This window comes from Neltuma alba, unplaced genomic scaffold (assembly GCF_004799145.2).
Source record: "Neltuma alba isolate B1F8T4 unplaced genomic scaffold, ASM479914v2 tig00013256_pilon, whole genome shotgun sequence".
NCBI lineage: Eukaryota > Viridiplantae > Streptophyta > Magnoliopsida > Fabales > Fabaceae > Neltuma > Neltuma alba.
This window is the reverse complement of record NW_021637549.1, coordinates 32,532-58,133: the sequence shown is the minus strand read 5'-3', so window position 1 is coordinate 58,133 and position 25,602 is coordinate 32,532. Positions and strand designations below refer to the sequence as shown.

The 25,602-nt window shown below is 36.5% G+C and overlaps 2 protein-coding genes and 1 pseudogene across 3 annotated transcripts; all 3 read right to left on the bottom strand.

Moving 5' to 3' along the window:
- Positions 1 to 232: 232 nt before the first annotated feature.
- On the bottom strand, positions 233 to 25,127 carry LOC114735826 (uncharacterized). Of its 2 annotated transcripts, none has more exons than XM_028923585.1 (3): positions 25,115 to 25,127; positions 24,219 to 24,223; positions 233 to 977 (listed from the first exon to the last, which is right to left on the bottom strand). In XM_028923585.1, the coding sequence occupies exon 3, from the start codon at positions 812 to 814 to the stop codon at positions 452 to 454; it is 363 nt and encodes a 120-aa protein (XP_028779418.1). In that variant the 5' UTR covers positions 815 to 977; positions 24,219 to 24,223; positions 25,115 to 25,127; the 3' UTR covers positions 233 to 451. The 2 variants fall into 2 exon arrangements, with proteins under 2 accessions (XP_028779418.1, XP_028779417.1); XM_028923584.1 differs by lacking the exon at positions 24,219 to 24,223 and adding an exon at positions 8,788 to 8,796.
- On the bottom strand, positions 3,255 to 7,071 carry LOC114735827 (transmembrane protein 184A-like; annotated as a pseudogene).
- LOC114735816 (uncharacterized) lies at positions 16,491 to 19,038 on the bottom strand. The gene is made up of 4 exons (XM_028923569.1): positions 17,274 to 19,038; positions 16,985 to 17,189; positions 16,719 to 16,903; positions 16,491 to 16,627 (listed from the first exon to the last, which is right to left on the bottom strand). Exons 1-4 carry the CDS (start codon positions 19,036 to 19,038, stop codon positions 16,491 to 16,493), a joined length of 2,292 nt encoding a protein of 763 aa, XP_028779402.1.
- Positions 25,128 to 25,602: the final 475 nt, after the last annotated feature.

The window sequence follows — 25,602 nt, the reverse complement described above, 5'->3', positions numbered from 1 at the left end:
TTACATTTTCCGGGATCCTTGATCTGCGTGTGACAACTTGAGATTTTAAATGATGAATCTTCCTGCTCTCTTCTTGTCATATTTTCTGCCCTCGGGAGCATCTTTTCTCAGTAATCCAGACGAAGCAGTTTAACCAAGAAAAGGACAAAAAAAGGAAGATTGATATGCTATCAACTACTGAACTGATTATGACTTGATCCCATCACAGAAAATACCAAAGCAGAGAAGGCGATTTGCAAGCACGTCTCTTCCATTTCACCACTAACAGCTAATAGTGCGCGAACAAGAAAATGAAAGAACCAAAAATAATAACACAGAGCACCCCATTTGCGATCAATGAAGGGTAGTCATAATCAGAGGTTGTGATCTGAATCACAAATCAATATGTACGCCAAAGAAAAAGCACTAGCAATTACGAGGAAGACGAAGTGTAAAACTCTAATGAACAGGTCTACCAGAAGCAGGAAACATCGTTTTTGCTGTTGTAGGCATTGACTAGGCGGAAGAATCTTCTCCTGCGGTAATAGAAGCTGCATTTGATCCTTGAACACACCAGCCTTCTAAGTCTAAGAGCAGATCGAAGCTTTAGCCACACAACTTTCTTGACACGCACAAAAGACCTCTTGATTCTCTCTGGAAGACTCTGCTTTCGAGAGAACTGATAGCTTCTCAGAAAAAGCTGCCTCTTTTCCATGAGGGTATAATAGTTGTGGTTCATCTCAGGATAGTAATGTCCAAAAGAGTCGCTTCTGAATATTGGGTTCGCACCCATGACTTGTTGATTCTCACTGAGACGGTTCTGTATCAGAAGCATGGTGCCTGATGAGGAGAAAATATGGAATTAGGAGGTGGTTGTTAGAGCAAAAGAGGAGGAGGCGGAGCCATTAAATAGAGGAAGGAAGGGTTGCTTGCAGAGATAAACTTGGGAGAGAGAAGGGATTGGGGGATGAACTCTCAACTGGAAAAGTTGCGAGCACCTGAATTTGCGTTGCTTTGCTTTGGTTGCACTTTGCGCCGTGCGCCGCCGCACACACTGAAGATGAAGACGACTTACCCCTTCTTCGCCTTCTTCTCTTATAAACTACACTTGGGCATTGATTTTAGGACTCGCGCGCACATGATGATGGGGTAAGTTCTCTTTTTTTTTCCCCAGCAAAATATCTCTTTGGTCACAAAATCATGATTGGATTCGTCGACAAAATTCAGAATAGTAAATTTTTTTAGCCGTAGGTATAAGAAAATTAAATGCGTGTGTTCAGGACTTTATAGTTGTAGCTGTATTCTATGAAGCTATCTTATCTTTTTATCAGTAACTGTCTTGAAATTTCATGAGAAAATCACATTTAAACATTTGTATTTTAAAATTTAAAAAACATAATTATTTTTTAACAAATAATGATATCAATATATGTAATGTATAGCCAAACGCTATTCATATGACGTGAATTGATTAGTTTTTAAAGTTCATGCCATGCATTTTCGGCAACAAAAAATTAAAAAAATTAATTGATATTAGATTTCTCTAAATTAAGAACAAATCTATTAAAATTTAATAATAAATCATGTTGTTAGATACAACGACTTTGTAGAAGTAATATAATATTTGATCAAACTAAAGCATCGGTCACTTGAGATAAAACTTTCTGAGTTTCATGCAAACAATTTTGACCCCAATGCGTGGGCTTACAAAATTGAAGCACGGGTTGTGCCCACTGGCGCTGCTCAGGGACTGTTTGGTAGCTCAAATATTAAATCAGGGCCGTCCTCATCTCCCAGGTCCCAACACTGTGGGGCACAAAATGCATGTCAAACATGGCGTAACGTGCACCAATAAATGGTTGGTTCCACTGGCACTCAATGACAGCGTCATCCAAAAAATCCAAGTAATGGCAACAATATACAACATGTTTGATGACGACCACGAGAGTGACCCATGAGATAAACGCAAAAACCAATCAATTATTATTAAAAGGGTTTTGTGAACTGCAAGTACCCAACAAGTTAAGCTTCATAAGCAATCGCGGCAGAGGATAAAGCTGTGTTGAACTTGTTCAGAGAGTTAGATAAAGCAGCCTGAACTTAGTTTTTGCTGGATTCTTCAGTTTCTTACCAATCAAGACAGGGGATTTCTCGGACTGGTGCAACTAATTCTTGCTGTTTCTCTGCTTCTTTCTTTCTTAAGTGCAAGTATTAAATTCATGCGTGGGTCTGAATTTTGGTCTTTCTTCCGAATTCAGAAAGCGCACATTTGACGGGCTAATTAATTTAGTACACTGCATGCTTCACCAGATGTAGGATAAGACGGAAAAATCAGAAAACGAGTCCTCTGAATATGGAAATAGATTATAATGTAGAACAGAAATTCTAGCCGATGACATAGCTGCATTAGTGCATGGTGAAATCTTACGCATAAGACCCAATTAACCCACTTACCATTCGGCCAGATTTTAACCTTTTTGCCTACTTGCAAGGAAGCGCCAAAACTACTCCGTTGACACTTGACAGAGAGCAATGGTAGTTTTAACATCATTTATTCAATTATTTAAAATTATCTTGTACTTTAAACGAATGCACCGATTAAAAAATCCTTAGCTAGATTCAGTATTCTTTATTTAATAAATAAATGACACATCACACGTATATGGCATTGCCTAAGGTACCCTGCATAACAAATTTCATGTACTTTTTTTTTTTTTTTTTGTAGAAGTACATTATTTAAAGAAGTTTTAAAGAAGTAGCCTTTCTTACCATGCTTTCTTGGAACCGCTCACGCTTTTACAGTTAGAAGTAATAAAAACATTGTCTAATAGTATAAATTAAAAATACCATTTTTAATATAGAAGTTAATTTAATTTTTATTTTAACCTTAAATATAAAACTTTAATCCACTTTGTTTCTCATATTTGTCCATTCTTTCTCAAGATAGTCTTTGTAGTAATGATAATTTTAGCTAACATATTTGACTAGCAAAAGATATTTTAAAAAAAACACATTTATTATAAATAACTTAATTAATTCCTTTAATATAATCAAATTAGCCAACTAGTTCTTATATTAAGAATCAGATGTAGTATAATGAATACTGTTTATGTCTTATATTTTGTGATTATCTTTCCTTCCATAACTTTTACATGTTCCCCCTTGCCAAACATGGCATAACCAACTATTCAACAATCTCTACCTGCCACTGTCCCTTACTCCCCTTATCATAGCATGTCTTGTTTGAAATTCAACAGGAACGGGAGTCTTCAATGTGAATGCAAAAACATTCAATCACATAATTCTGATTGACTTGCTCTGTTCCTGTTACCATATTTGAAGCAAGACTAAGGTCTGTATCTACAATTTGCACACAGGACAAAATAACTAGTTACATTATGAGGCTCAAAATCAGGAACCGTTTTGATTGGCTGAGGCCGACTAATGGCTGTCAACTCAAGGTACACTGAGGTAAATGTTGACATGGGATTTGCTCAAATGTATTACCAGAATGCAAAATGAAAAATAAGAATACAACTCAGCTCATATTTCTTTTCTCCCTATACAAAAGCAATGATTAGAAAACCTCCCAATCTTCTGCAGTATCTACTTACAACATTTTTTCCCACCAAGCGAGCTCTAAATCTACCTCAGAGTCACCTAGTACCAGCTTTATCGGCTGCAGGAACCTTTGCAGGGTAACTGGATTCATCCAAATCAATGAGTGTCATGTCATAGGGCGTAGATGCAGGGTTTGAAATATCCACAAGCAAGGAAGATTTCATTGTATCAGACGCACGTCCGGAATATGAGGAAACGCTAGTATTGGAAGAAGAGAGATTTGAGAGCTGCACGTCCTCCCCCTTGTTTCCAAACATATGCTTATTTCTTCTCACAGTGTCCATCTCTGGGCCAATTGGGACAAAAGTCCGTGACCTATACTTCCTTGTTCCCTCTTCACCCTCACCATGGTTATAGAGAACATAATCATGATACGTCGGTGCAAACTGCCAAAAGTAGAAGTGGTATCAGCACAGCAAGGCAAACAATTAAGGGCAAAATTTCTTCCAACTAAGCTACTGCCAAGCTAGGCATTTAGATTGATGCACAGTCGTAGTTAGCTATGTCAATACCCAAGAGCATAATAAAAAAGGACTCACCTGGTGTACTGTGTCATGGTAAAAGTCATTTATCATTAGAGCATGAGCAATGCTAGCTGTTAGCCCACGGGATTCACCAATATTAGCACCGGCATATTCTTTGTATGGAAATGCATAAAAATGCCCCACAGCAGCAACAAGCATTTCAACACAGATGATAAAATTTTGTAGTTGAGCAGCTTCATCTGCATTCTCAATGAATCCCGACTTGGCAGCAAGGAAAAACAAAACACCCTAAGATGTGAACAAAAAAGGGTCAGCCTGCTTCAGACCTCAAGTTAAAGAAAGCATAATTTACAAGCATTGACAGAGTGCCATCAAGTTCTCAAATAGAATGAACAAGATAGCAACCCCTGGGCAGTTACCAAAACATATCCAGATAAAGATATAAATAAATTTCCAACAAATGTAACAACAACCTAGCAAGTTGACATGCACAATTGGGGGTGTCCTTATGCGTTTTATTTTCTAGTCTCATTATCATTATAAATTCTCTCATCCAGTCTTCTGGGCAGTAAATGGTAGAACATAAAAATTTTGACACTCAACATCAAATAAGTCATCCTGTTTTTTATTCCCTCATGAACAATTAGCCATCCTTTTTCACTACGATTACCCAACATCAGCACAGAGATAGAGTTGACGATTTTCTGACAAAGGAAACGCCAAATCAAAGGGTCTGTAAAAATTACCTGCCAATAAGTCAGAAACACAACGGATTTTATTATGATAAACTTGGGAACTGGATTGAATGGCTGAAGCAGATCCTTGCAGGCCACATAAAACAAAACAAGAGCATAGAGAGCCATTGTGTATGAGATGGTATATATAATTGTGAGGTACAGGTATGATTGCCTTGGGCTGAAATTTCCATCTTTGTACTTCCCCTTTGCATAAAGTATGAGTGTAATGGCAACTAAGAGTGGCTTCAAAATCACAAACTGCAAACATCCTTGCTTGCATTTGCGTATAAAACGGCTGCAATGACAGTTAGAGAAATGAGAGATGATCAATAAATAAGATATCATAATCATGCCCGCCTTGTCACCAGTCACATATCTGTATTGGATTATCTCGCTTCTCGGGAATGTATAGGTTTACATTTTTCTAAAAAAATTTTATATATGTGAGCGTGCGCCCGCGACAAATCATCTTAACAAATTACAGAAAACTGGTCAATCAAGATCTCCAAGCAGAACTTGCGAGAGCAGTTTTCAAGAAATTAACAAAAATCATTTGAACATACAAGCTTTTCAAAAGAAAAATCAGGATAATGGAAACCTACCCATCCAGTGGCATAGGAGGTAAGCAACAAGTCATAAGATACCATGATGGCTTCAGAATCCGGCCACTCAAACTTAGGACCACTGCTCCAGGACCACCAACCCATTCCAGGCACAAAGTCAAGAAATTATAAATTACCCAAGCTTCATAGCTGAAAAAAGAAGAAAAACTTAGTAAGTAAATGGAAACTACACCTAGAATTGTTTCTTAACCCATTTACAGTTACAATGTCAAAACAAAAACCACTAGAAATGAAAATTAACATTTGGCAGGGTGATCTTAGATTAGAGACAGGTTGATGTCCCGCTAGATAAAGTGAAATGACACTGACTAGGAATAGAATGCACTGCAGTGCTTATCCGCTCTTGCAAATATGTGAGCCAAAAAAGAACTACACAACCAACATCCCCCCCCCCCCAAAGAAAAAAGGGCCTTCAGATTACCTAAGAAAAACCAACGGATTAACAAGATTATGGCTGAACTTTTGTCCAAAGATTTTAGGACACTACGAGGAGTATAATATCAAACCAATAAAATTAATGTAGCAACTAAAAAAGGATATCTGGATAATATGACGCAGACAATGGCTTCAGAATTATAGTTGCTCCAATATTTAGGTAGAATAATAGTATAGAAGTTGCATGCCGATTTAGACAAGTCACTTCCAGCTGCAGGTCAAACAACCAACAACAGAGAAGCACACGTGCCATCCGTATAACCATAATCATGCAACAAAGTACTCAGATATAATTACAGAATACAGATACGAAGTATAAAGCTATATAGATAAACTTACACTTCCCGAACAGAATTGAAATAGATTGAGCTGTCAGGCAGAACAAGGCACAAGAAAGACATTAACGCATAAACCTGACAAGGAAAAAAAAAGTACGCACGTCAAAGTTAAATGAGAAAGAAATGTCAGAAAATGCCAAGCAATGTAGCCGGAAGGTAAATTTTTTTACGGAGCATAAAGATATGAAAGAAGGAGACGAATGGGAAGGATCAATGAACTAAAGAAAAGTACCATTGGGAAGCACTAGCACAATGCATGCAATAGTAAAGTAATTGTGTTGATTTTACCATAAAAAGAAGGTAGTTGTGCTGACGGAAAAAAACAAATCTGAAAACTACCACCTTGAGGTATGACCAAATTTAATGCTCAGGTAAACATAGCTTTCGGTCAGGGAACTTCAGAAGCTCCCACTTCAGAGCCCTATATAATGGATCACGAACAGGATAAAACCATGTTCTGGGCTCTAGAAGTTCCAATGACGCCAGTTTGCCCTCCGCAGAAATAAGATTATGAATATTGATGATGTTAATGATCAAAGGCAGAGAAATCATTGTCATTGAACCACTCACCGGGACCAAAAATTATACGAACAATGAATCGCTGATAAATAGGTTCTGTGTAATTCAGGAGGTGCTTGTAAATGTGCAGAATGGCCAGAGCAATGGCTCCGCTTGTGCATAAAAAGGCGACGATGCTGTAGTATATTGGAACCGGTTCCCCCATCCTCTATCAGCAATTAGGAAGTTGTTAACACGGCATTTACAGACTCAAACAAGAATTCAGAGGAGGATGACGGCAAACGCCTGGGGAGAGCGAAAAAAGACGAGCTAAAACCCATAAAACCGAGGGAGATCGAGATCGACTGCCAAAACCAGAAACAGGAAAAAAAAAAAACCGAAGACTCTGTGGATCGAAATGTCATGTTCGAAACTGCGGAAGCAAATATTGCAGCGAGGATAAGGAAATACTGCTCATTAATGGAACAATAATGCGGCTGGTTGTTGCTTTCTGAGGAAATAACGACCCCGGCGGTTGTTCTTTCTAGTAAACGCACCTATCGACGCTGAAAAAAATTATAAATTGCATCACGGATTCATCTGACGCCCCGATGTAAAACCGGTTTTAAAATTGGGGTATTTTTTGTTTGGTGCTTGCCATCATGTCGGTAAAAATCACTTGTTTAATTTCAACTAGATTTTGCAGGATTTGCAAAATTTGATAAATCTTGATCTTTTACTACATGCATGGTATGAGTACGTGGGTGTACCCGCAAGTATACAAATTGATAAATTGCTCTCTGAAAGATTTCTAAATTGTACAGCCATCCCCTTTATTAAAAAGGAAACTAACTAGGGATGTTCACGGGACGGATCGGGACCGGGACAGGCCCGTCCCGGTTCCGTCCCGATGAATAGTAACGGGATAGATTTTCTGTCCCGGGGTTGTCTCGGTCCCAGTCGGGACAGGACGGATCCGGGACGTCCCGAACATTTTTTTTAAATTTTTTAAATTTTTTTAAATTTTGTAATTTTTTTTAAATTTTTTAATTTTTTTTAAAAATTTTTTAAATTTTTTAATAAAATCTGAATTTTTAATTATATTTTTTGGGTTTAAACCTTATTAAAAAACCATCTTTTTATTTTTTTTATTTGTTTGGGCACTCTTAAACAAAAGTTCAAAATATTACATATAATAATCATTAAAAACTCTAAACAAAAGCTTTTAACACAATAAAAATGCTAAAAATTTAATAATCAATAATCTCAAATTATTAACAAATATAAAACTCTAAATAAATATATCTATAGTTCCATACAATAATATCAAATCTTAAAAAAATATGAAAAAAATGATATATATTAAAAATTAAAAAAATAAAAAAAAAAAAAAAAAGAACCGGGGACGGGACGACCCCATTCGCCGTCCCGTGTCCCATCCCGTCCCGGTCCTTTTTTTGTCCCGTCCCGGTTTATCCCGTCCCGAAAAATTTGGACGAATCCGTCCCGTTCCAATAAGACCGGAACTGGAACGGCCGGCCTTGAACACTCCTAAAACTAAGGACAATGCGTTCTACCAACAAACAATAAGAAAACACGTCAGCATATGTCCGAGAACAGTATGATTTCTTTTATTGAAGATTTAAATATGTATATATTTATGTTTATTAATTGTTCATAATTAACTAGCTGCTTGCTGCTCCGATTAACAGAGTTCATTCAAAAACTCGCATTATTTCAGTTGTTTCCTCGATTTGACTTGCAATGCAAGGCTTTTCACAATTGCATGTATGATATATTATCTTCAGTCCTAATTATAAAAATTGTTGTAATCTATGAATGATACTCCTCTGGTCCTTAATATAAGACCCATTTAACTAATTTGATTAGATTAAAGAAGTTAGGTAAATTAGTTAATTATAAGAAAAGTGACACATTTTTCCTAAGACACCATAATCATCTTTCTTAATATCTCATCTCCCTCTTCTATTTGATTATGGTTCAGGGAGTATCTATAAGGGTAGTTTAGAAAAAATTGATAAATATGATAAATTGGTCTTATATTTAGGACCAAATGCAACTCAACAATTGGGTCTTATATTAAGGACCGGAGGAGTATCTTATAAATAGTGCTAGCGGTAGTATAGAGTTTGTCTCATACTTGTCTGGTCTATTAGATGTATTTGGCTGCAGGCGCCTGGTTTCTGATTTAACACTATAGTCCCCCCCCAGGTTAATACAAGTACCTGATGCCGAGGAATAACTTCCCCACCTAATTTTTTTTAATTTATAAAATAGAAACTCTCTATTTAATTTAAAAAAATAATTAAGTCGCTTACCCCCCAAAAAAAAAAAAGAGAGTCTTTTCTGCTTGATCCTAAACTGTCACATGGGTTGTACTGTTTTTCAGGTGAATTTCCAATTCCAATTTTTGGGGATGGCTGCGTTACAATTAACTGGAATTTCAGCTAATTCTGAGATATTATGGTTATACTATATTCATTAGATTGATTATATTAATACTAGACATTTTTTAATAAAGTATACAGTGTGTGAGACTACTAACACTATTCGTGATTTGTAAATATTCCTCCGGTCCTTATTATAAGACCCAATTTGACTTTTTATTTGGTCCTAATTATAAGACCCAATCCATTTTGTCTCTTATATTTATGCATTTTTTTCCAAGATAATCCTTCTAATAATAATAGTTTTAACCAATATACTTAATTAGTAAGGATATTTTAGGAATGACAACACTTATTTATTATAAATAACCAACTTAACTTACTTCCTTAATCTCCTCAAATAAGTCAATTGGGTCTTATAATTAGGACCGGAGGAGTAACACGTTTTATATCACAAGGAAAAAACACGTTTGATTATAAATTTTATATTAATATAGCGATCGTTGAATTTAACGAGAGAAATATCACAAAGTCCCCTGAGCCCAGAGGCAAATCGACTTGAAATATCACGATTTACTCGAAGCCCAGACGGCGAATGCTTCACCACCTGAAAGTGCTTGGGTGTGTTTTTGTTTTTTTTTGGGGGGGGGATCAAAAGAAGAGTTTTTTGTGCGGCTAGGATGTGTGTTTTGGGCCCAGGCAGGCTAAACACACGTCGCCCCCGCCCGGGGGTGAATTCGTACAGTGCATGCTAGTAATCCGCTGTCTGGTACGTTGCTTTTTCCGTACAGAGCTGGGCCAGGGCCCAAATCTCTATTATATTTTTGTGATGATAAATCTCGATTCTATTTATTGTTGAAAAAATCCCTATTCTATTCTTTTGTAGTTATAAACACATTTTTCGCAGTTCAGTTCCAGTAATCCGTCGCATTAGCCATGACTGGTGAATAATATGACGGACAAGAGCAGTGTTCTCCCCTCTATCTTTCCCCTCCTCCACTTCTCTCTACCCTCCCTTTCCCTTTTGACAACTATTGGATATTTAACTTTTAACATTCTATAAAAATAAATATTATTATAAATTTTACTTCAAAAAATACATAAATAAATTGAAAAATTATAATTTTATTGAAAAAATCTACTTTATAATAATACTACATTCGGTTCTTATTATAAGACCCCGTTTGACTTTTTGTTGATCCTAATTATAAGACCCCAATCTATTTTGTCTCTCATATTTATGCATTTTTTTCAAGATAATCCTTCTAATAATGATAGTTCTAGCCAATATACTTAATTAGCAAGGATGTTTTAGGAATAACAACACATATTTATTACAAATAACTAACTTAACTTACTTCTTAATCTCCTCAAATAAGTCAACTGGGTCTATAATTAGGACCGGAGGAGGTCGGAGGTAGTAGTAGTAATTTATAGTTGTGTGAAATTTTGATTCAATAGCAGTGAAAAAAACAGAGTAGAAAGAGTAGTATAGTCTTTTTGGAGCAGATACTGGTTTGAAGTGGGAATCATGACAGCTTCACAATGATTCCATTGCTCATCATTGGCGCTTCACTAATTCTTCCCCTCTCTGGTGACGCCGGACAACCTTCGGAACTTTTGACATTTGACACGTATCCTGAAACAAAGAAAGGTGTGCAGGTCTTGGATGGATGCAATAGGCTTATAGCCCGAGCATATTTGCATCACTGAAAAAAACGTTTTTTAAAAAAATACTTTTATATAAATTAAAATAAATTTTTTACATATTTATTTCTTACATCATAAAAATATTTTAAATAAAAAGTTTTGTTTTCACCCAAACATCATTTCTTATGTAGTTCTTTTTTATAAAAAAAATAGTGATTTTCCAACATTAATTATTTATTTTCTCTAAGTACCTTTGACCATGTAAAGAGGAGCAACACAGCACTGATTTGATAAATTTTATTGAGGAAAAGTCTTAATTATTCTTTAATCTGTGTGGAAGTTGTTCAACTTTCTTATGAAGGTGTTTAGATGAAAATCAAATTATGATTTTAAAAGTATTTTTATAATATATAAAATAAATATACAGTCTGTTTCATTTTTAAAAAAATATTTTTTAAAATATTTTTCAAGATTCCCAAAAATCCCCTGTGTGCACGCGCGTGTGTCTATATATATATATATGAGTTTGTTCAAAAAACAAAACCCCCTAAATAAAATTCCTGACATATGGACGTCTGTTGGGCACTGATAAGGAGGGATTCTTAGGTACTCCAAAAGTACCGCTTTTGCTCTGACCAATGCAATTGCGTCAGGTGTTCGAAATTTAATTATTTCAAGAAAAATATCGTCATAAATCTTTGCTGAAAAGTAGGCATTTTTAACAACGCATTCTCTCTCTTCATCATTGTTCAGTCCTGTCTCCTCCTGCTTCACCGACGGCATAAAGTTCGCTCCCCAGCCATCTCCCTCTTCAATCACTAATCTGATTTTTTAACCACCGAACCCCTCTCTCCCCCTATTTTAATTTCACACTCCTTTCTTCTCCGTTTTCAAGAACTAAGAAAAGACATACATGACCTAAAAAAACAGAACAGAAATAAATAAAAATTAAGAACCTTATATGAAGAAAAGCATAAAATCGTTTTATATTTAATATATTTTAACTTTTTAATTTCTGATTTTGGCGCAAGATGCCATCATCATCTTTTTGCATTGCTTGTGATGGATCTGGACTCGTAGAGCTCACCTTAGCATCCCGTCGCTCGTCGTCTGAATCTTGTCTTCTTTTCATTTAGCTCTTGCAGACAAAGCTGATGAGAATGGTCATCACGAGAAATACTATTCCAAGTGTTTTGAGAACGAGTATGCAGATTTTGAGAGCAGGGAATGATATGGGAGTGACGCACAACGCAACGGGGTGCAAAGAAGAAGAAGAAGAAGAAGAAGCAACTTGAAGCGAGGGACGACTTCGGCGGCGAAGCAGGGGGAGACGGGATTGAAGGATGATAGAAGAGAGAGAAGATTGTGGGGTTAAAGATGCCTGTTTTTCCAGAAAAGATTTATGGCAATATTTTAATTAAAATGATTTCACTTAGGATTATATTTCGAACAGCTGGCGCGCAATTGTATTGGTCAGAACATGGATTAAGTGGTAATTCCCGAATTTCTCGCTGATAACAGAGAACATGAAGCACCAGAGTTTGTGTGGGGCGGTTTTGCAGAAAGAGGCGAGAGTTTTGGGTTTCCAGGGAAGAGAAACAGAGTGGGGTTCTGATAAGTCAGGAATGAAGCCCCGGAGAAAGTTGAAGATTGTGGCGAAGAGTTTGGTGGGCTTTGAAGTTTGAAGAAACAATATAGGGATCCTGGGGGATCTCGGACAAAAGGAGTGGGGCCGGCTGACAAGGTCGATTCCTCTTACAAATTAGTGATAAAGTCGAAGGATCCTCTGCATGGAGAGGCCAAATCCAACGCCATGGTTCTATTCTTTAATATCTGCTCCGATTTCATTATATTAATCAAACCATGATCCTGTTGCTTCATTTTATTTTTTAGCTTTGGTGTTTCTCATCGGAAAAAATTTAACTCCTTCTCTCTTGTGCTCTGGTTGTGATGACTAGTGACACATGAGCACGAGCATAGAGAAAGGAGTATTTAAACTTCACAAACACTATATCATGCTTTCACCAAATGATGGGAAATAAAACAATTTAAACAAATATTTTAGCAGAATACATAGAAAAAATTGTATGCAGTGCATGAGGACATATAGACGCGCGTTACATTAATACTATTGAAATGTAAGTAGATGTGTTGCTTGTTGCATGAAATTTAATAAACAATATTATTCATAAATTATAACTGAATATATCAATTTTATAGTTCGTTGCTGGCCAAAAATTTTATAGTACGTTCATGCTCATGTTAATGCGAATCGATTTACGTGCCAATATATATGTGTGTGTGTGTGTGTGTGTGATGAAGATTTCATTTGAACCTCATTTAATTTATTGAACCTATATATATATATATATATATATAAGAGCGATATATATAACCATGCGTTCGCATAAGGATTGCAATGCTCATTCAACTGAAAAATATTTTTTAAAATATTTTAACACAAAAATTACACTTGACAAATGCGTGATTCAGAAAAATAAGGTCTGAATTCTGAGCATGCATGCATCATACCTCTTAGATGTTCCAGGCAAATGAAGTGCTTCAGTACGTAGCATAACCCATACCCAGCAAAAATCGAGCTAAATCAATATAGATGCAGAAAATAGAGTGGATTTTTGTGCATACAAGTGATGCGTGCAAGCATAGAAAGGAGCACCCCACATAAATTCAGTTATTTGGATGTGAAACTCAACGGAATTAGCTGCAAATACAAACAAAATTTGATAGATTATGCAAATCCTTGGAACTAGGTCATCCATTTACCAATGTTTTAAATAAAATAAAATCGAGAGACTAAAACCTATAATTTAAAATTTGAAAGAATCAAAACCCAGATAAAACCAAACTCAAGGAACAAAAAAATTATATTAACCTTTCGTTAAACATATTTTTTTCACAATCAGAGTGATTTGTGGCATTAGCCACGACAAGTGAATAATTTGATGGACAAGACCAGCATTCTCTCCTCTATCCTTCCTCTCCTTTTTCTTTACTGAAAAAGTTGGGATTTAACATTTTAAAAAAAATAAATATATAATATTGCAACTTTACTTAAAAAACATATAAATAAATTTAACATATTAGAATTTGATTTAAACAATTCAAAACGTGAAAAGAATAGAAAAAATCTGCTTCATATTTATAATAATAATAACAATTTATAGTTGTAAACTGATTTTAACATTTTAAAGTTTTTTTTTAATCTAAACTTATTATAATATTTTAACTTTTATAAAATGTTAGATGTCGACTATTGAAATTTTGACTGAACAGAAAGAGGAAAGAGATGAGAGGGGGGGGGGAGGGCGGCACGGAATGTCTCCATTTACTGCCTCTCTGCATTTCTTCCCCATTGAGCCCATGCTCACCGTTTCTTTAATAAAACAGAATCTGAGCCATTCTTTTTTTCCATTCAATCTGGCCCGTTCAGACTTCTTTTTAGTTTTTTTTTCACTCGTCTTTTTCGTTACTCTAGTTAGGTGGGCAATAGCATCACACATTTGTTCCCCATCTCTCATCTTCTGTCATGGTCGTGCCTCTCTCTCTCCCCCCCTATTCCATCACTCATCCAATTTCTCATAACTTACAAAATTTTCAACTAGTGGAAAGGATACTATTTTTGGAGCTGATATTGGCTCTGAAGTCTGAATCATGTCAGCTTCACAATAATTGTGATGCTCATCATTGCCGCAGATCCTCTGCCATTCTGGACAAGTTGAAACATGTCCCGACAAAGAAATTAAAGGTACGTGCGAATCTTACTCAGTGCAATCAACTTAATTACATTGCCCCTATGGTCCTTTTTATAAACACCTTCTACAGAGTTTTTTTTTTTGGTCCTTATCTTTATAAAAGGTTTCACTCATTTTCTCGCTGGAAGCATTAATTATTTATTTTCTTTAGATTACCTTTGACTATTGGAAGAGGGGCAATACTGCACTGATCTAATAAATTTCATAGAGGAAGAATAACTTACAAAATGTTGAAAATATAGACATAATGAGAGTAGCTAATTTCAACTAATTCGTTTAATCTGTGTGGAAGATGTTAAACTTCTTTTATAAAAGCAGCTGGAGGGAATATGTTTAAAAAAAATAAAGACAGAACTTAACTGAAGACAGGATGACCTTTGCGATGCATGGGTTGAAAATTGAATTCAACACAGATTATGTCGCAATGCGAGCCTTAATTAAAAATAATTGAAGAAATTATAAGAGAAAATTGCTATAAAGGTTAAGGAATAAATATAATTACTTAAAAATTTCAATAAAAATAAAAGAGTATATATATAATGACAAATTTTAGGGGAAGAAATAATAATTCCTCGTTTGTCTTTTAAAAGGTGCCGTACAAATTGAAAACAAAAGGCGCAGACTCATGATCCGATAATGGCTCGGCACATTGATCGAACTGTTGAACAGTGGATCGTCAAAGAAGAAAGAGAATAAAGCCCCCGAGAAGGAAGATTGTCGCGGAAGTGTTTGGTGGGTTTTGAAGAAAGTGAATGACACTGTGGCGGGGTTTTGATTTGAAGAAGGAGAACGAGAGTTTGCAGGGTACTGATAAAGAGAAAACGAAGCACCAGAGCTTGTGGCGGGTTTTGCAGAAAGAGCCGGGAGAGAGGAACAGTAGGTCCTGATATGACAGGAATGAAGCCCCAGAAAACGGTGAAGATTGAGGCGAATAGTTTGGGAGGTTTTGATTTGAAGGAAGAGAGTGAACTTTTTCTTTTTCTCTTTTTGGGGGGGGGGGAGAGAATGATGTTTTTTTGTTTTTTTATTGACTTTGGTTTACAGTTTACAGCTTTACATTATTTTTATTCTGGTATCATTTCTCAGTTTGTGGGCGTCATTCTGGTGCTGTGTGGTTCCCTTTTTTTCCCCCCACTTTCAACTTCCAATAGCCACTGCTTTGCTGCCGCGTTCCCCTCCGTCCCTCTGTCTTCTCATAAACTGCTTATTATCAGTGGTAGATGGAAAAAGGAGGGAGGGGGTAAGGGGCGGCAACTTACGAAGGTTGGGGAAAAAGAGAGTGAGAGAGAGAGGGAGAGAGGCAGCGAAGAGAAAAGGACAAAAGGAAAAGGAGAGAAGACATCCCACAGGCCACAGGTCACTAACGTCACAAGTGACCTCACAAACTCTCGATATGAGAGGGAAATCTCGAGTCCCAATCTAAAAAACGCGCGTCGTCACGCTCTTTCTTTCACTCCTTGGGGACATATGATAAAGGGTGTGTTTGGATAGAAACCAAACCATAGTTTCAGAAGTGCTTTTACGGATTACGAAGTAAATATGTGGAGAAGATTATCTCGTTTTGCGGAAAAGTGCTTCTGAAACCACGGTTTGGGGATACCCAAACAGGCCCAAAATATGGGATGGACATGGCTGCTCTCCTTTTGCGTGGGCGAAGAGATTGGTGGGTTCTGAACAAACAATATGGGATAGGAAACATTTTGTCAGTAGCAAGGAACAAAAAACCGGACCGGGAGCTAAACCGGTCAAGGCAGTGGGTCAAGAGTCACTGGTCGGACCGGGGTCGGACCGGTCATATTAAAATAATATAATTTAATTCACAATATTAAAATAGAACTGAATTCATAAATAATAATCACTAAAAAAAAACATAGAAAGTTACAAAAGTAGTTTAAAGGTTTAATTGTACCAAGCAAATATTAATAAAATTCACATCTTCATCACTATACAAAATCAAAATCATCATTAAGATCATTGGTAGGAGCATGGACTAAGATATCATCAGTTGGGCAAGGAAAAGTAGGAGTAACAGTATCATCGTGCAAAGGTGGAGGATCAGCAATGTCCATATCTTCATCGCCTATATAAAACAATAATCAACATTAATCATTATGCAAATAGTTATATATTCATCTAAGAATACTAATAGAATCTTAATTATATATATATACCTTCATTATCCCTCTCAAAAGTTGTTGAATTTGCAGTGCCTTCATTGTTAAGAACACTTTCAATTGTAGCCACATCTCTATCATCAAACTCAGGGGTGGGATCTTCTTCAGTCACCCAAAAGTCCACCATGTCAATATTTTCAAAGTCAATTGGATCATAATTTTTTTCTTTTTTCAATGTATTCCTTCAATGACAAATAAAAATTCAATTAAATATAAATCAATTAAAATAGAAGATTAAAAGCATTTAGTATTTCTAAGAGTACCTATGCTTCAATCGCAAATTATAGTTTGTGAAAACCAAATCATTCAGCCTGCTATGTTCCAATCTGTTTCTTCTTTTTGTATGAATTCTCTCAAATAAGCTCCAATTCCTCTCACAACCAGAAGAAGCAGAAGTTTGACTAAGAATACGCATTGCAACGCGCTGTAATTCTGGAACTGAACAACCATAATATGTCCACCACTCATCTGCATAATAAAATACATTTAGCATACAATATTATAAAGAACTAGTGAATAACTATGAAAATACTATAAAGTATTAACACTTACAAGGGTCTAATTTTTGTGCAGCTTTTTGACATGAGGGTCTACTGAAAGATTCTTTGCCTTCACGATAAGTGGTTGCTTGTTTCATCACCATAAAGCCATCAACATCTTCATCTGAATAAGACTCCACCACATCAATCAAAGCCATCATTAATTTTGACTTGCTAGGACAGTCTGGACCATATGTGATTGCAGGGTTTAACAAGTATGATGCTGCATGAAGATTGGTTTTCAAATGCTTGTCCCATCGAGCTTGGATAATTCTTGTATAAGGCTTATACATCTCCTTGTTATTCTTAAACATCTCCTTAATTGTCATTTTTGCTCTTCGCATGCCCTCATAAACATAAGGCAATGAAGGTTTTTCATCTGAATCCACAATTCGCAATAATTTTATCAAAGGAGATACAATCTTTACAACTTCATAACAGTCATTCCAAAACCGGTTATCTAATATGATTGCACTAAAAAATTTTCCTGCTTCGGTCTTGGATAATTTGTGGTCCACAAAATGCTTATCAACAACCAAAGCTTGCAAGTCATTTTTGTGCATATATATGCTATGCAATGTAATAAATGTAGTAGCAAATCTTGTGGCACCAGGACGCACAATTTCTTTCCAGCTCGGTCTTTTTCTCAGCCAGGATAAGAAAACCATATGATTGTATGCAAAGATGGTTATTCTTGATGCCTTTGACGCAAGGTCCGACACATGAGGCATGCTGGAAAAGTCTTTCAATACAAGATTCAAACAATGAGCAGCACAAGGAGACCAATAAATGCTTTTATACTTTTCCTTAATCAATTTGCCACATGCTACATAGTTGGCTGCATTGTTAGTCACTACATGAACGATATTCTTAGGACCAATCCACTCAATGACTTCACAGAATAGTGTAAATAAAGTTTTAGCATCTTTGACTAGATCTGATGCATCAACAGATTTCACAAATACCATACCGTGTGTAGAATACACTAAGAAATTTATCAAAGTGCGTTGTCTAACATCGGTCCATCCATCAGCCATGAGTGTGCAGCCATTGTTTTTCCATTTAGCTCGATGACAATCAATCAGCAACTGACATTCTTTTTTCCAATCACCCAATAAATTGGTTTTGAAATCATAAGCACTAGGGGCTTTAAACCCAGGCCCAATTGAAGCAATTCCATCCACATCTTTTTGAAATAAAGGGCAATCAAATGCTTTAAACGGAATACAGTTCACAATAGCCCATTCAGCAATCAACATTTTCACATTATGTTTTGCTTCTTTAGTTGCTAATGCACTTTTAATACCCGGTTGGGAATCAGGGGTTGTCCTAGGAGCAAAATAATTGTCCATACTCCCACTAGCTTTCCTCTTCTTCGAAGTACTCATGATAATTTGTGGATCAACATGGGTTTCTTCAACATCCTCTTCTAAGTTTTCAACAGTTTTTTTTTTTGAAGATTCTTTCAAAGATTCTGACATTCTATGCCGTACATCATGTGGAACTTTCTTACAAGAAGCTATTTGACCAGTGATACCAGCAAGATGTTGATTCATCCTATTTATCCCACCTCCTCTATAACTATTAGCACAGAAAAAACAAGTATATATATTCTGTGTCCCCTCTTTTTTGTATGCAATATGTGCCCATGCAGGATCAGTTTTGGTACGTAATGAAGAAGTGGGTGTAGGAGTGGAAGTTTCAGTATTAGGAGTGGAAGATCCCGCATTAGGAGTCACATTGTCACTTCTTGAACTTGGATTACTTGAAATATCCATCACTGTTACTAAATAACAAATCAAAAAAATCAAACATCTGGCTCTGGGGGTTCATTGCTATGGGATTAGCTCGGATAATATAACATCACTGATTAAAAATCAAAGATCAAATTGATAAATTCAGATTTCAAATGAAATAATATTTAGATGTGCACTTTAAGTACTTGGATTAACGAATCCTCATGCCAAAATTCAGATGTGCTGACCAGATATCACGCCAATATTCAGATGTGCTGACCGGATATCATCATTCAAATTCAAATAATCAAGCATCACGCCAATATTTCATACAAGCATCACGCCAATATTCAGATGTGCTACCAGATATCATCATGCCAAAATTCAGTATGATCAAATTTGCACTTAAAGAAGCTATTTCCGTAAATCAAATATCATTGAATCAATCAGTAATTCAGTATGCTGTATGACCGACCGAAGAACGCACATCATCATTCAAACGAATCAAATAATCTCTCCCGGATCTTATATCTATATCATACACGATATTGTTCTACATTAGAAAAAGGAAACAAATCTCATTTTATCTAAGCCTAGCTACTTGAGAATTCACTAATTCAGACGGAAAAAAAAAACCGAAGAACGCACAAATGACAAAACACTTGACCGAAGAACAGAGCACGCTGATGAGTGATGATTTAATATCTAAAAAAAAACCGAAGAACGCACCTGCAGCTCCGACGATGATTCTGCCACCGGGAAGAAGCAACGACGATGGGACTATGGGAGGCGACCACCTGCGGCTGCGATGCAGATTTGAGCTTGAACCACGATCACCGGCTGCTTCAACGTTCAACCTCGACGACGTGACACGACGATCCGAGACCTCCGATGGCGAGAAAACTCCGGCACAATGACGTTGATTCAGCTAGGGATTTCGATTTGGGGGAGGGAGGCGACGGCGAGAGAAATTGAAGCAGGGGCGAGGGAGATCGTTTCACTCGTTCGATTTGGACCGGACCGTCTTCAATTTTTTTTTGTTGTAAATTTCCAATCCAAACGACGTCGTTTCCATGGATTGGGGATTAAAAAATATATATATATTCAAAACCGGACAACCCATCAAACCGGCGGGTTGCCCGGTTTGATCCGGTTAGCACCGGTTCAACTACAGGCCGGTTTTTTTGGCCTCCCGGACCGGACCAGCCACCGGTTCACCGGTTTTTTCGGTCGAACCGGCCGGTCCGGTCCGGTTTTTTTTACCTTGGTCAGTAGCAAACCCAGCTGACTCAGACAAAAGTGCGGCTGACTGACAAAAGGTCGGCACTCAAAACGTACACAATGGTAGGAGGACGAGTCCACAGAAAGGTCGCTCGTGAATATTCTCGATCAAAAGGAAAAATAAAAAACTCCGTGCATGTTGCATGAAATTTATAAAATAAACTATATTATTCATAAATTATAAGTATAGCTGATTTTATCAATTTTATAGTTCATGCTGACGTTAATACGAATCGATTTACATGCCAAAATAATATATGTGATGAAGATTTCCTCGGAAACTCATTTAATTTATTGACATCCAACACTCAAAATGTACATAATGGATGAGTCCATAGAAAGGTCGCTCGTAAATATTCTCGACCAGAGAAAATGTACATGATGTTAATCAGTCGGTCAAAACTCACAGAAAATATGAAATGAATTGAAGGACACGCCAACCTTTATAGAGTCACCAACCACCCCTTACACACCATCGGTTACCCGCTATCGCTATGCATGCATGGACATTATCCATGGCCTAAAGAAATTATTCCTGATAATTAATAAAGTGAATTGAACACGACAAATGGTTTTGGACTTATACATACAACACAGTAATATTATTTGCCTATAAAACGCCCTAACAAGGCCAGTGAGGAGACTCAGGAAATTGGGACGACCCCGGATAGGTTGTTCTTTCTAGTAAACGCACCTATTCGACGCTGAAAAAAATTATAAATTGCATCACGGATTCATCTGACGCCCCGATGTAAAACCGGTTTTAAAATTGGGGTATTTTTTGTTTGGTGCTTGCCATCATGTCGGTAAAAATCACTTGTTTAATTTCAACTAGATTTTGCAGGATTTGCAAAATTTGATAAATCTTGATCTTTTACTACATGGCATGAGTACGTGGGTGTACCCGCACGTATACAAATTGATAAATTGCTCTCCTGAAAGATTTCTAAATTGTACAGCCATCCCCTTTATTAAAAAGGACACTAAGGACAACGCGTTCTACCAACAAACAATAAGAAACACGTCAGCATATGTCCGAGAACAGTATGATTTCTTTTATTGAAGATTTAAATATGTATATATATTTATGTTTATTAATTGTTCATAATTAACTAGCTGCTTGCTGCTCCGATTAACAGGCCGCAGGTCACTAACGTCACAAGTGACCTCACAAACTCTCGATAGAAAAAATTGCATGCAGTGCATGAGGACATATAGACGTTACATTAATACTATTGAAACCTGAGTAGATCTGTGCTTGTTGCATGAAATTTAGAAAACAAACTATATTATTCATAAATTATAACTGAATATATCAATTTTATAGTTCGTTAATGATGCTCATGTTAATGTGAATCGATTTACATGCCAATATATATATGTGTGATGAAGACTTCATTTGAACCTCATTTAATTTATTGAACTTATACACACACACACATGAGCGATATATGTGCATATATATATATATATATATATAACCATGCGTTCACATAAGGATTTCAATGCTTATTCAACTGAAAAATATTTTTTTAAACATTTTAACACAAAAATTACACTTGACAAATAAGTGATTCAGTAAAATAAGGTCCGAATTCTGAGCATGCATGATACCTTTTAGATATTCCAGGCAAGTGAAGTGCTTCAGTAGCATAACCCGTTCCCAGCAAAAATTGGGCTAAATCGTCATGGTGTTCTCTCACAAGCCTACTTGCCCTGTTTGAATGCGTGATATTAGATATACAGATGTACTGCTGAATCCGTAAGGGGGTGAGACACGATAACAAAATATCAATACCATTTTATGGCACTAACAGCATCACCATAAGCAGCAAGACATCGGCAACGAATACCTGGATGACTCAGGGACAAAGCATGTGCACACAAGTTATGCGTGCAAGCATAGGAAGGAGCACCCAACATAGATTCAGTTTTTTGGATGTGAAACTCAACGGAATTGGCTGCAAATGCGCACAAAGTTTGATAGATTATGCAAATCCTAGGAACTAGAGTCATCCATGTACCAATGTTTTGAATAAAATAAATTCAAGAGACCAAGATCTGTAATTTAAAATTTGAAAAAACCAAACCCACATAAAACCAAATTCAAGGAACAAAAAATTGTATTAACCTTTCACTAAACATATTTTTTTCACAGTCAGAGTAATCCGCGGCATTAGCCATGACAAGTGAATAATTTGATGGATAAGACTGGCATTCTCTCCTCTATCCTTCCTTTCCTTTTTCTTTACTGAAAAAGTTCGGATTTCACATTTAAAAAAAATAAGTAATAGTGCAACTTTACTTAAAAAAATATATAAATAAACTTAACATATTAGAATTTGATTTAAGCAATTCACAACGTGAAAAGAATAGAAAAAATATGCTTTATATTTATTATAATAATAATTTATAGTTGTAAACTGATTTTAACATTTTAAAGTTATTTGTTTTTTTACCTAAACTTATAATAATATTTTAACTTTTATAAAATGTCGGATGTCGACAATTGAAATTTTGACTAAATAGAAAGAGGAAAGAGATGAAAGAACGGAAAAAAAAGGCCGGGGGGGGGGGTGGAGAAAAGATAGGGGAAAGGATATCATTGCTCGGGCAGATATTGACTCTGGAATCTGAATCATGTCAGCTTCACAATAATTGCATTCACCCTATAGTCATTTTTATAAAAACACTCAGTCTTTTTTTCTTTTTTTGCCTTATCTTTATAAAAGGTTTTACTCATTTCTAGCTAGAGGCATTAATTATTTATTTTCTCCAGATTACCTTTGACAATTGGAAGCGGGGCAATGCTGCACTGATTTAATAAATTTCATAGAGGAAGAATAACTTAAAAAATATTGAAAATGTAGACATAATGAGAGTAGCTAATTTCAACTAATTCTGTCAATCTGTGGGGAAGTTGTTAAACTTTTTTAATAAAAGAAACTGGAGGGAGCATGTTAAAAAAAAAAAACATAGAACTTAATTGAAGACGTGATGACCTTTGCGATGCATGGGTTGTAGCTGAAAATTGACTTCAACACAGATTCTGTCGTAATGCAAGCCTTAATTAAAAACAATTGAAGAAATTATAAGGAAAAATTGCTATAAAGTTTAAGGAATAAATATAATTACTTAAAACTTCAATAAAAATAAAAGAGTATAAAATGATAAATTTTAGTGAAAGAAATAATAATTCCTCGTTTGTCTTTAAAAGGTGCAGTACAGATTGAAAACAAAAGGTCCAGTCTCATGATACGATGATGGCTCAGCACAATGATCGAACCGTTGAACCGTGGATCGTCAAAGAAGAAAGAGAATGAAGCCCCAGGGAAGGAAGACTGTTGCGGAGGGGATTTGCATTGGCTGCTCATCAGTGTTGATGAGCATCCAATGCTCATCAAATTTGGACCGTCCAGATCTGATCTGGATGGTCCAGATTTAATTTTAATTTTAATTTTTTTTAAATAATTATTTTAATAGGTATGGGATAAAAAATAAAGATAATTTTTTAACTATCATTTTTTAAAAATATAATTTTTTATATTTTTAAATAATTTAATTTGGATCGTATAGATTAGATCTGGACGGTCTAGATTACTTATCAGGTGATGAGCACTGAATGCAGACGCGTTGCGAAAGAGTTTGCTGGGTTTTACAGAAACAGCCTGGAGAGGGAAGCAGAGTGGGTCCTGATGTGACAGAAGGAAGCAACAGAAAACGGTGAAGATTGAGGCGAATAGTTTGGGAGTTTTTGATGTGAAGACAGAGAGTGAACTTTTTCTCGCTCTTTTTTGGGGTTGGGGGAACAAGAGAATGATGGTTTTGTTTGTTTTTTTTATAGACTTAGGTTTACACTTATAGCTTTACACTATTTATTATCAGTGTAAAATTATTTATTAGTAGATAGAAAGGAAGAAGGAGGGAGGGGGTAAAGGGACAGCAACTTTCAAAGATTGGGGGAGAGAGAGAGAGAGAAGGACAAAAGGAAAAGGGGAGAAGCCATCGCACGGGCCACAAGTCACAAACGTCACAAGTCGGCTTCACGTTTGTCCTCTCTCTTTCTGATCAGGACCTTAAGTTTGATATGAGTGGGAAATCCCAAGTCCAAATTTGAAAAACGCGTGTCGTCAATCTCGTTCTTTTACTCTTTGGGGACACCTGATAAAATGTGGCACGCACATGGCTGCTCTCATTTTGCTGGGGCTAAGAGATTGGTTGGGTTCTGCAGAAACAATATGGCTGGGAAACATTCTGTCAGTAGTGAACCCAGCGGACTCAGACAAAAGTGGGGCCGGCTGACGAAAGGTCGGCACTCAAAATGCACACAATGGTGTGAGGACGAGTCCATAGAAAGGTCGCTGACGTTAATACGAATCGATTTACGTGCCAAAATAATATGCGTGACGAAGATTTCCTTTGAAAGTTGAAACTCATTTAACTTATTGACATCCGACACTCAAAATGCACACAATGGATGAGTCTATAGAGAGGTCGCTCGTAAATATTCTCGAGCAGAGAAAATGTACATGATGTTAATCGGTCGGTCAAAACTCATAGAAAACACGAAATGAAGGGCACGCCAACCTTTATTATACTGTCACCAACCACCCCTTGCACACCATCCGTTGCCCATTATCGCTATGACCCTCATCTTCACGGTGATGCATGGACATTATCCATGGCCTAAAGAAATTATTCCTGATAATTAATAAAGTGAATTGCACACGACAAATGGTTTCGGACATACACATACAACACAGTAATATCATTTGCCTATAAAACGCCCTAACAAGGCCAGTGAGGAGACTCAGCGAAAAATTACCAAACTCCATACAGCTCGCAAATTCCTTCTTCATCGTCGTAGTGATCATCATGGCCGCCCGTCCTAATGATTCTGAGTCTGGATCAAATAGCAGTTATCCTCCGGCAGGTGCAAGTACTTCAACAACTCCTAAGAGCTCAGAGAAGAAGATTGACATCCAAACAGTGCTTTGCCCCACAACGATGCCGCAACCACGCCACTCCTCAGCGTCAGCATCGTCTTCCACCTCCGCCAGCTCCAGAACTGGGACGTCGTTGCCAGATATTCAAACCATATTTGCCAGAAAATGATTCGCAAATCAGTACCCCGCACGGATTCCTCTTCTTCTGTGTTTTCTGGCGAAGCTATCGTCGGACTTTTAGATATTTATACCTATGTATGTTAGCTTTTGTGATTTGAAGAGGACAGGTTTCTTTTATTTTTCTTCCTTCCTTCCTTTTCTTTCCCCCGGGGGGGGTTGCTGCAACATTACCAATGGAATGTGAATAAAATTATGAGGA